The sequence below is a fragment of the Mytilus galloprovincialis genome, chromosome 11 (assembly GCF_965363235.1).
Source record: "Mytilus galloprovincialis chromosome 11, xbMytGall1.hap1.1, whole genome shotgun sequence".
Lineage (NCBI taxonomy): Eukaryota > Metazoa > Mollusca > Bivalvia > Mytilida > Mytilidae > Mytilus > Mytilus galloprovincialis.
The window spans coordinates 1,637,239-1,649,980 of NC_134848.1; the positions used below are offsets into that span (position 1 = coordinate 1,637,239).

A 12,742-nucleotide genomic window follows, 5' to 3' on the forward strand; every position below is an offset into this window, starting at 1 on the left:
TTATTTGGTATGATACTGCTTAAAAAAGCCTTTGAAAAGTCTTTTTGTGGTCTTTTCATGGTATTTAATCAAAAACCTCCATATAAGGAAAAATCTAACCAAGAGTACACCAAGACTTTAGTTTCTAGATGTACTTGCAATACTGGTCAAAGCAAACACAGAAAACAATTTATATGTATTAAACATAGTATTTTACACCATTCTTTTAAAAACAGTCAATGCGCAACTTTATATACCAAATATACATTGGCCGCAGTATGGGCTGTAGTATAAATTTTACTCTATCTTTACAAATTCAGCATTTATGAAGGTTGTATTGAAACTGGAACTTGGAAATTGGATACATTACATGTTTATTACAAAAAAAGTTGGAAAAGAAGTAAAAAAGTCCCTTATAGGGGTAAATTCAGTAAATAAATATACGTCATCAGGGACCGCCCATTTGGGGGAGAGCTTTCTGTCTAAAAGTGAAGTCATGTGCTCTTCTGATTGGTAGATAATGTTTGTAATAAATATTTTATGGTAGATGGATCAAAACTAGAGTTGAAAAAATAAAATAAATAAATGCTGAATGTACTATTTTTTTCCCCTACAGGATTGAAAAGTAATGGGGGTCAGTATAGGAATTCAGTGCGAATCTACATTGTTTGTAAACAAGGCCATGTGAATGCCCAAAAATGCCGCATGACCCTATGTTTTTATTGTTGCAAAAGATAGGGCTACATTTGTACTTTCATGCATGATATATGAAAGTTTTTAATTTCTAAAGGTAAATCAGGTATACATTTATTTCCACACATAGATTAGCATTAAAGTCAATGGGAGATTTTTTACTGAATTTACCCCTGTTACTGTGGAGTTCTATTATTCGTATTTTGTGTTCAATTCAGAGTAATATTATTCTAGTACATACTTTATTGACAGCTTCTATGACACACGAGTAAAAGGCTGACATACGTTACTCTGGAGTGTAATTTTTCGTGATTTTTGTTCGACTCACATGGATGATGAAAGTCCATATTATTATTATAGTACATGCTTTATTTACAACAACTATGACACCTGGAGTGTTATTAGTCATGATTTTTGTTCGATTCACATGGATGATGAGAGTCCATATTATTATTCTAGTACGTGCTTTATTGACAACAACTATGACACATGAGTAAAAAGCTTACATATGTTACTGTGGAGTGTTATTATTCGTGATTTTTGTTCGATTCACATTGACAATGAGAGTATTATTATTCTAGTACTTGCTTTATGACAACCACTATGACACATGAGTAAAAGGCTGACACGTGTTACTGCAGAGTGTCATTTTTCGTGCTTTGTGTTCGATTCACACGAATAATAATATTATTATTCTATAATGTGCTTTATTGACAACAACTATGACACATGAGTAAAAGGCTAACATATGTTACTGCGGAGTGTCACTTTTCTTGTTTGTGTTCGATTCATTATCATAATATTAATGACACATGAAGAAAACTGTAATATATGTTACTGTGGAGTATCATTTTTCTCTATTTACAAGCAAAATGACACCTGCATTATAAAAGGCTGAAATATGTGGGTAACACTGTTCTTGTTTTATACTTTTTATATTGGCTAATTGATTAATTAGTGAATGCTTGGTATCAAGTGTGTTGGTAAAGTATGATAAGATTGATGTAGGGTGTGTTGGTAGAGCATGATGAGATCATAGTTGTGTCATTAGTATACGATTGATGTAGGGTGTGTTGGTAGAGTATGCTGAGATGGTACTTGTGTCAGTAGTTTAGGATTGATGTAGGGTGTGTTGGTAAAGTATGATGAGATGGTACCTGTGTTAGTAGTGTAGGATTGGTGTTAGGTGTGTTGGTGATGTATGATGAGATGGTAGTTGTGTCAGTAGTGTAGGATTGGTGTAAGGTGTGTTGGTGCAGTATGATGAGATGGTACCTGTGTTAGTAGTGTAGGATTGGTGTTAGGTGTGTTGGTGGAGTATGATGAGATGGTAGTTGTGTCAGTAGTGTAGGATTGGTGTGAGGTGTGTTGGTGATGTATGATAAGATGGTAGTTGTGTCAGTAATGTAGGATTGGTGTTAGGTGTGTTGGTGGAGTATGATGAGATGGTAGTTGTGTCAGTAGTGTACGATTGGTGTGAGGTGTGTTGGTGGAGTATGATGAGATGGTAGTTGTGTCAGTAGTATATGATTGATGTAAGGTGTGTTGGTGGAGTATGATGAGATGGTCGATGTGCTGGTAGTGTATTATTGGAGTTAGATGTGTAATTGGAGTATAATTAGTTCGTTGATGTGCTGGTAGTGTATTATTGGACTTAGATGTGTAATTGGAGTATAATTAGATGGTTGATGAATTGGTAGTGTATTATTGGAGTTAGTTATCAAAGGTACCAGGATTATAATTTACTACATCATATGCTACTGACACACCTACCACCAATCCTACACTACTGATACAATTAGATGTGTAATTGGAGTATAATTAGATGGTTGATGAGCTGGTAGTGTATTATTGGTGTCAGTAGTGTAGGATTGGTGTTAGGTGTGTTGGTGGAGTATGATGAGATGGTAGTTGTGTCAGTAATGTATGATTGGTGTTAGGTGTGTTGGTGGAGTATGATGAGATGGTAGTTGTGTCAGTAGTGTAGGATTGATGTAGGGTGTGTTGGTGGAGTATGATGAGATGGTAGTTGTGTCAGTAATGTATGATTGGTGTTAGGTGTGTTGGTGGAGTATGATGAGATGGTAGTTGTGTCAGTAATGTATGATTGGTGTTAGGTGTGTTGGTGGAGTATGATGAGATGGTAGTTGTGTCAGTAGTTTAGGATTGATGTAGGGTGTGTTGGTAGAGTATGATGAGATGGTAGTTGTGTCAGTAGTGTAGGATTGATGTTAGGTGTGTTGGCAGAGTATGATGAGATGGTACCTGTGTTAGTAGTGTAGGATTGGTGTTAGGTGTGTTGGTGATGTATGATGTGTCAGTAGTGTACGATTGGTGTAAGGTGTGTTGGTGAGAGTATGATGAGATGGTAGTTGTGTCAGTAGTGTAGGATTGATGTTAGGTATGTTGGCAGAGTATGATGAGATGGTAGTTGTGTTAGTAGTGTAGGATTGGTGTTAGGTGTGTTGGTGCTGTATAATGATATGGTAGTTGTGTCAGTAGTGTAGGATTGGTGTGAGGTGAGTTGCAGATGTATGATGAGATGGTAGTTGTGTCAGTAGTATATGATTGATGTAGGGTGTGTTGGTAGAGTATGATGAGATGGTAGTTGTGTCAGTAGTGTAGGATTGATGTAGGGTGTGTTGGTAGAGTATGATGAGATGGTTATTGTGTCAGTAGTGTAGGATTGGTGTTAGGTGTGTTGGTAGAGTATGATGAGATGGTAGTTGTGTCAGTAGTGTAGGATTGATGTAGGGTGTGTTGGTAGAGTATGATGAGATGGTAGTTGTGTCAGTAGTGTAGGATTGATGTAGGGTGTGTTGGTAGAGTATGGTGAGATGGTAGTTGTGTCAGTAATGTAGGATTGGTGTTAGGTGTGTTGGTAGAGTATGATGAGATGGTAGTTGTGTCAGTAGTATATGATTGATGTTAAGTGTGTTGGCAGAGTATGATGAGATGGTAGTTGTGTCAGTAGTATATGATTGATGTAGTGTGTGTTGGTAGAGTATGATGAGATGGAAATTACAGAAATCGCTTAAATTTTACAATTATTTAGTTTATGTACAGCTTTTTTCGAAAACAACAAAAAAAAATATAGGTCACCGATGAGTTAAAAAAGATATTTCAATTTTAATGCCAAAAATGACATTTTTGCACAAAAAGGGAAATAATTTGGAGCTTTTCCAATGATATCTACATTTTAAAAGTCACCTGAGGCCCACACCAATTGATTTTTTGGAATGATTCTTGTACCATAATGATAAAGTAATAACTACTTAAGGTAATAAATGAAATTTGTAATGAAAAATTATTGTTTAATTTTTTTCTGAAAATCTTATACCCGCGAGCCTCCTTAAAAAAACTGTGTTCATTTATTAAGTGTATTAATAAAAAGGTTTTTCCCTCCATGTAAAAGTTAAGCACAGACTGATTTTTTCATATTTAGTTTAACCTGTTTATTATACAGGTATTTCATCATAAAGTTGTACTTTATTATATTTTATCTGCAGCTGTTTATCCTCAACTATTGTATTTGTATTTATATTGTAATTGTACTTTCTCTGTTGACTTGTATTTAGTTTTTAGAGAATAAAATATCTATCTATCTAATAACAATAAAACTGAATGTTACCTCTTTTGTTTTCACCCAAGGACTGCATCCTTTATCTGTTAACAATTTTGTTACATCAATCCGTCCAAACTCAGCAGCATAATGTAAAGCTGTTCGTCCACTCTATAACAATAGAAAAATATAAACATGTTAATGGTGTGTCATAACAAAATCATGAGAGGAGTCAAACAATTTACTGAATGTAAGAAATAAAACATCTGGTAAGAAAATATCCAATTATATTTGTGTATAAACTATTAAATGGTAGATTAAGATATAAATTCACTTTTTCTGATTCAGTGAAACAAAAAAGGTAAAATAGTAAACTCTAAATTATATAAGTGAAACAAGTCAAATAATAGCAACCCTCACTTTATATAACCCAAACAAGTATTTGTTGTCCATTTAACATGTATGATAAACAACATGATTTTATTTTGATTCAGTAGAATGACCAAAGTTGAAAAACAAACTTTTTTCAAGAAACATTAAAACGAGTAATATTTTCTGATTCAGTACAAAGAGACAAGAAAAATAAGACCCCACTTTATATAATTCTAACAAATATTTGTTGTCCATTAAACTTGTCTGATTAACAACATGATTTTGTGTAGATTCTGTATAAAGTGATGTTTGGTCAGAGTAAGGTGATTATATCTATCATTACCTGGGTGGATGTGGCCTTTAACTGACTTCCGTGAGTGACTAGGAAAGTCACTACCTCCAGGTGTCCTCCCCAAGCCGCCCACATTAATGGTGTCATTCCATTCTGTAATATCAACATATAACAGACATCAAAACTTGTGTCATAAACTGGACAATGTTGTGTAATAAATATAAACAAAATATATATCACATGAATCAGTGGTCAAAACTGAATAAAATGACCAGTCACACTTGTATTTTTATTCTACATTAACAACAAATAAACAACATGTTTTATTGTGAGATGTCAGAACTTCCATCAGAACTGTCAGGTTAAAAAAAAAACTTTTTTCTAGAAACATAAACAATATTTATATCAATGGACTCAGCTGGACAAGACAATAAAAATGAGACCCCACTTAATATAATTCTAACAAATATGTGTTGTCCATTAAATCTGTCTGATTAACAATGATTACATAGAATGATCAAAAGTTTTTAAAAAAAAAAAAATTTCAAGAAACATTAAAACGAGTTATATTTTCTGATTCAGTACAAAGAGACAAGAAAAATAAGACCCCACTTTATATAATTCTGTCAAGTATTTGTTATTTTTAAAAGATGTTTTACATTAGATCTGTAGAATTAATATTATCTAACTAAAGATGTTAACACAACTTGTTCTCATCAACTTCTCATTAAAATCAGATGTTTACAAAATAATTTTTCGTCAAGAAACAAAATAAAACATTCACTATCTGATTCAGTTTTGTGTTACGAATAAAACGAGACCCCACTTTATATAATTCTAACAAATATTTGTTGTCCATTAAACCTGTCTGATTAACAACATAATTTTGTGTAGATTCTGTATAAAGTGATGTTTGGTCAGGGTAAGGTCATTATATCTATCATTACCTTGGATGTGGCTTCTAATTGACATCCTTGAGTGACTAGGAAAGTCACCACCTCCAGGTGTCCTCCCACAGCCGCCAACATTAATGGTGTCCTTCCATCCTGTAATATCAACATATAACAGACATCAAAACTTGTGTCATAAACTGGACAATGTTGTGTAATAAATATAAACAAAATATATATCACATGAATCAGTGGTCAAAACTGAATAAAATGACCAGTCACACGTGTATTTATATTCTACATAAACAACAAATAAACAACATGTTTTATTGTGAGATGTCAGAACTTCCATCAGAACTGTCAGGTTAAAAAAAAACTTTTTTCAAGAAACATTAAAACGAGTAATATTTTCTGACTCAGTACGAAGAGACAAGAAAAATAAGACCCCACTTTATATAATTCTGTCAAGTATTTGCTATTTTTAAAAGATGTTTTACATTAAATCTGTAGAATTAACATTATCTGACTAAAGATGTAAACACAATTTGTTCTCTTCAACTTCTCATTAAAATCAGATGTTTACAAAATAATTTTTTGTCAAGAAACAAAATAAAACCTTAATTATCTGATTCAGTTCTGTGTTACGAATAAAATGAGACCCCACTTTATATAATTCTAACAAATATTTGTTGTCCATTAAACCTGTCTGATTAACAACATGATTTTGTGTAGATTCTGTATAAAATGGTGTTTAGTCAGAGTAAGTTGATTAATCTATCATTACCCTGTCTGTGGCTTCTAACTGACTTTTGTGAGTGACTAGGAAAGTCACCACCTCCAGCTGTCCTCCCCTAGCCGCGAACATTAATGGTGTCCTTCCATCCTGTAATATCAACATATAACAGACATCAAAACTTGTGTCATAAACTGGACAATGTTGTGTAATAAATATAAACAAAATATATATCACATGAATCAGTGGTCAAAACTGAATAAAATGACCAGTCACACTTTTATTTATGTTTATGTAAATAAACAACATGTTTTATTGTGAGATGTCAGAACTTCCATCAGAACTGTCAGGTTAAAAAAAAAAACTTTTTTTAAGAAACATTAAAACGAGTTATATTTTCTGACTCAGTACGAAGAGACAAGAAAAATAAGACCCCACTTCATATAATTCTGTCAAGTATTTGTTATTTTTAAAAGATGTTTTACATTAAATCTGTAGAATTAACATTATCTTACTAAAGATGTAAACATAAGTTTTTCTCATCAACTTCTCATTAAAATCAAATGTTTACAAAATAATATTTTGTCAGGAAACAAAATAAAACCTTTACTATCTGATTCAGTTCTGTGTTACGAATAAAATGAGACCCCGCTTTATATAATTCTAACAAATATTTGTTGTCCATTAAATCTGTCTGATTAACAATGATTACGTAGAATGATCAAAGTTTGAAAAACAACATTTTTCAAGAAACATTAAAACGAGTTATACTTTCTGATTCAGTACGAAGAGACAAGAAAAATGAGACCCTACTTTATATAATTCTGTCAAGTATTTGTTATTTTTAAAAGATGTTTTACATTAGATCTGTAGAATTAACATTATCTTACCAAATATGTTAACACAATTTGTTTTCATTAACTTCTCATTAAAATCAAATAATTACAAAATAATTTTTCGTCAAGAAAAAAATAAAACCATAACGATCTGATTCAGTTCTGTGTTACGAATAAAATGAGATCCCACTTTATATAATTCTAACAATAATGTGTGGTCCATTAAACCTGTCTGATTAACAACATCATTTTGTGTAAATTAAAAATAATGATCAAAGCTTAGAAAATATTTAGTGGTATTTCCGTGTAAAATGTTGCTTCATATCTTATGAGTTGTTGTGTATAAGGGTAATATAGCAATGGTGTGTGTTTGTGGTGAGTATATTAAAATGTAATAGAGCAATGATTGTGTTGAGTATAAGGATAATATAGCAATGGTGTAATTATGTTTGTGGTGAGTTTAAGGGTAATATAGCAATGGTGTATGTTTGTGGTGAGTATAAGGGTAATATAGCAAAGGTACATGTTTGTGGTGAGTATAAGGGTAATATAGCAATGGTGTATGTTTGTGGTGAGTATAAGGGTAATATAGCAATGGTGTATGTTTGTGGTGAGTTTAAGGGTAATATAGCAATGGTGTATGTTTGTGGTGAGTTTAAGGGTAATATAGCAATGGTGTATGTTTGTGGTGAGTATAAGGGTAATATAGCAATGGTGTATGTTTGTGGTGAGTGTAAGGCTAATATAGCAATGGTGTATGTTTGTGGTGAGTATAAGGGTAATATAGCAAAGGTACATGTTTGTGCTGAGTGTAAGGGTAATATAGCAATGGTGTATATTTTTGGTGAGTATAACGGTAATATAGCAATGGTGTAAGGCAGATTTTACAATAAGAAGGAATTATTGTTTTTTGTATCCATCAAAAAAGCAATTGCTGAAACTGTGAAACAGACTGTGTAATGGAGTAATGCATTATGTTATTGAATAAAATGTGTCTTTCTGAGTAAATAAAAATAAAAATTACTCTGTGTTTGTGTTTTATGTTAGAATTAGAGGGTTTTCAATTTCAAAATATTGGACATGGAATAGACATAATGACCTACTTTACTGACATCCAGCTTATTTGGAGTGGAATTTTGAAGTATTATTTATATTTAGTGGTGAGTTTAAGGGTAATATAGCAATGGTGTATGTATAAGTGGAGCCTAATAACATGGACTTATATTTTAATAAAAAGTCTTCTTTTGTGTTTTAATCATAACTTTAAGGCAGATTTTTATTGGTAAAGGATAAAAAAGGTAATTTAATAATATTGTTGCTAACGTCACGTCTTTTCCGTCCATTGTGGTATGTCACGATCGCAATTTTCTTGTTAGTTCTCAGACAGCCCATTGTAGTTATTTTTATCCCGGGTTTTATAAATAATTGAAAATAGCAATCATATTAAATTTGGATGACGTAAGGGGGTCAAAGGACTTGAGGAATCAATATCATTGGCTGTTTTATTTTTTGCGAACGTTACTGTTCGAGGTTTCCGTCCAAATCAGTGTCACGTGAGCAACATATATTTATATCTGTAACTCTCCTGTATAGGAGTTACGATATCGCCCTTTGCAGAAATAGATTCGGAGTCAGTTCCTTCACATGATGGGGAAGCAAAGAAGGTAAGTTGTATGTAATATCGTTACAAGAGGACCTTAAATGTATTCCGTCCATCAAAAAGACGTTCGCAACAAAACATAATGTCATGATAGTAGATGTTGCTAATGTTACTATTACGAATTGGTTTCTTGTGTATTCATTTGATATAAAGTACACCTGCAAATGACATTCTGTATATTTAGAAATTCTAAATCAGACTGTACAATTTTATTACTCCAGGCATATTTTAAACATCACTGTGTGCATACATTTTAACTTTTAAAGATGTTGTTGCTCATGTGACATGTCCAAATGTCGCTAACGTTACTAATTTTTTGGTTTCTTGTGTATTCATTTGATATAAAGTACACCTGCAAATGACATTCTGTATATTTAGAAATTCTAAACCAGACTGTACAATTTTATTACTCCAGGCATATATTAAACATCACTGTGTGCATACATTTTAACTTTTAAAGATGTTGTTGCTCATGTGACATGTCCAAATGTCGCTAACGTTACTCATTTTTGTCTCCGTCACATTAGCAACATGAAAGTAGGAGACAGAACACAATACTGTAAAATCTGCCGTATGTGTGTGGTGAGTATAAGGGCAATATAGCAATGGTGTATGTTTGTGGTGAGTATAAGGGTAATATAGCAAAAATGTATGTTTGTGGTGAGTATAAGGGTAATATAGCAATAGTGTATGTTTGTGCTGAGTATATAAGGGTAATATAGCAATGGTGTGTGCGTGTGGTGAGTATAAGGGCAATATAGCAATGGTGTATGTTTTTGGTGAGTATAACGGTAATAAAGCAATGGTGTATGTTTGTGCTGAGTATAAGGGTAATATAGCAATGGTGTATGTTTGTGCTGAGTATAAGAGTAATATAGCAATGGTGTATGTTTGTGCTGAGTATAAGGGTAATATAGCAATGGTGTATGTTTGTGGTGAGTGTAAGGGTAATATAGCAATGGTGTCACATGTCATGTTCAGTACAGGAGTGGTATGTCATGTTCAGTACAGGAGTGGTAAATGTATGTTGTATAATCAGGTGTCACATGTCATGTCCAGTACACGAGTAGTAAATGCAGGTTGTATGATCAGTTGTCACAGGTCTTGTTCAGTACAGGAGAGGTAAATGTATGTGATATGATCTGGTGTTATGTCATGTTCAGTACAAGAGTGGTAAATGAAAGTTGTTTGATCAGGTGTCACATGTCATGTTCAGTACAAGAGCATGAAGAGTGGTAAAGCATGTTGTATAATCAGGTGTCACATGTCATGTTCAGTACAACAGTGGTAAATGAAAGTTGTATGATCAGGTAGCACATGTCATGTTCAGAACAAGAGTGGTAATGCATGTTGTATGATCAGGTGGCACATGTCATGTTCAGTACAAGAGTGGTAAATAAAAGTGGAATGATCAGGTGTTACATGTCATGTTCAGTACAAGAGTGGTAAATGAAAGTGGTATGATCAGGTGTCACATGTCATGTTCAGTACAAGAGTGGTAAATGCGACACAGGTTATGTTCTTCTCATATATGTTATGATGGTATGATACTAAACCCCTAACGGGAAGGATTGTGCCTGATGTTCATATGATGAAATCATAATCTTTCAGTCAGTTTAATTGAAGTCTGGAGCTGGCATGTCAGTTAACTGCTAGTAGTCTGTTGTTATTTATGTATTATTGGCATTTTGTTTATTTTCTTTGGTTACATCTTCTGACATCAGACTTCTCTTGAACTGAATTTTAATGTGCGTATTGTCATGATTGTTATGCGTTTACTTTTCTACATTGGTTAGAGGTATAGGGGGAGGGTTGAGATCTCACAAACATGTTTAACCCTGCCGCAGTTTTGCGCCTGTCCCAAGTCAGGAGCCTCTGGCCTTTGTTAGTCTTGTATTATTTTAATTTTAGTTTCTTGTGTACAATTTGGAAATTAGTATGGCGTTCATTATCACTGGACTAGTATATATTTGTTTAGGGGCCAGCTGAGGGACGCCTCCGGGTGCGGGAATTTCTCGCTAAATTGAAGACCTGTTGGTGACCCTCTGCTGTTGTTTTTTATTTGGTCGGGTTGTTGTCTCTTTGACACATTCCCCATTTCCATTCTCAATTTTATGTTGTATAATCAGGTGTCACATGTCATGTTCAGTACAGGAGTAGTAAATGAATGTTGTATGATCAGGTGTCACATGTCATATTCAGTACAGGAGAGGTAAATGCAGGTTGTATACTCAGGTGTCACATGTCATGTTCAGTATAGGAGTAGTAAATGAATGTTGTATGATCAGGGGTTACATGTCATGTTCAGTACAAGAGTGGTAAATGCAGGTTGTATAATCAGGTGTCACATGTCATGTTCAGTACAGGAGTAGTAAATGAATGTTGTATGCTCAGGTGTTACATGTCATGTTCAGTACAAAAAGGGTAAATGAATATTGTATGATCAGGTGTCACATGTCATATTCAGTACAAGAGTGGTAAATGAATGTTGTATAATCAGGTGTCACATGTCATGTTCAGTACAGGAGTAGTAAATGAATGTTGTATGATCAGGTGTCACATGTCATATTCAGTACAGGATAGGTAAATGCAGGTTGTATAATCAGGTGTCACATGTCATGTTCAGTACAGGAGTAGTAAATGAATGTTGTATGATCAGGTGTTACATGTCATGTTCAGTACAAGAGTGGTAAATGCAGGTTGTATAATCAGGTGTCACATGTCATGTTCAGTACAAAAGGGGTAAATGAATGTTGTATGATCAGGTGTCACATGTCATGTTTATTACTGGAGTGGTTAACTCAATGTTGTCTGATCAGGTGTCACATGTCATGTTCAGTACAAGAGTGGTGAAGCATGTTGTATGATCAGGTGTCACATGTCATGTTTAGTACTGGAGTGGTTAATGAATGTTGTATAATCAGGTGTCACATGTCATGTTCAGTACAAGAGTGGTAAATGCAGGTTGTATAATCAGGTGTCACATGTCATGTTCAGTACAGGAGTAGTAAATGAATGTTGTATGATCAGGTGTCACATGTCATGTTCAGTACAATAGTGGTAAATGCAGGTTGTATAATCAGGTGTCACATGTCATGTTCAGTACAGGAGTAGTAAATGAATGTTGTATGATCAGGTGTTACATGTCATGTTCAGTACAAGAGTGGTAAATGCAGGTTGTATAATCAGGTGTCACATGTCATGTTCAGTACAAAAGGGGTAAATGAATGTTGTATGATCAGGTGTCACATGTCATGTTTATTACTGGAGTGGTTAACTCAATGTTGTCTGATCAGGTGTCACATGTCATGTTCAGTACAAGAGTGGTTAAGCATGTTGTATGATCAGGTGTCACATGTCATGTTTAGTACTGGAGTGGTTAATGAATGTTGTATAATCAGGTGTCACATGTCATGTTCAGTACAAGAGTGGTAAATGCAGGTTGTATAATCAGGTGTCACATGTCATGTTCAGTACAGGAGTAGTAAATGAATGTTGTATGATCAGGTGTCACATGTCATGTTCATTACAGGAGTGGTAAATGCAGGTTGTATAATCAGGTGTCACATGTCATGTTCAGTACAGGAGTAGTAAATGAATGTTGTATGATCAGGTGTTACATGTCATGTTCAGTACAAGAGTGGTAAATGCAGGTTGTATAATCAGGTGTCACATGTCATGTTCAGTACAAAAGGGGTAAATGAATGTTGTATGATCAGGTGTCA

General features: G+C 33.9%; 1 protein-coding gene across 1 annotated transcript in view; it reads right to left on the minus strand.

The window, feature by feature from the left end:
• The window catches only part of LOC143051531 (uncharacterized), a 335,962-nt gene that overhangs the window by 79,787 nt on the left and 243,433 nt on the right, over positions 1-12,742 (minus strand). Inside the window, exons 6-9 of the mRNA XM_076224422.1 lie at positions 6,573-6,671; positions 5,846-5,944; positions 4,950-5,051; positions 4,304-4,405 (exon numbers count right to left, since the gene is read on the minus strand). Coding sequence (XP_076080537.1) covers positions 4,304-4,405; positions 4,950-5,051; positions 5,846-5,944; positions 6,573-6,671 — 402 coding nt within the window. The remainder of the gene's footprint in view (positions 1-4,303; positions 4,406-4,949; positions 5,052-5,845; positions 5,945-6,572; positions 6,672-12,742) is intronic.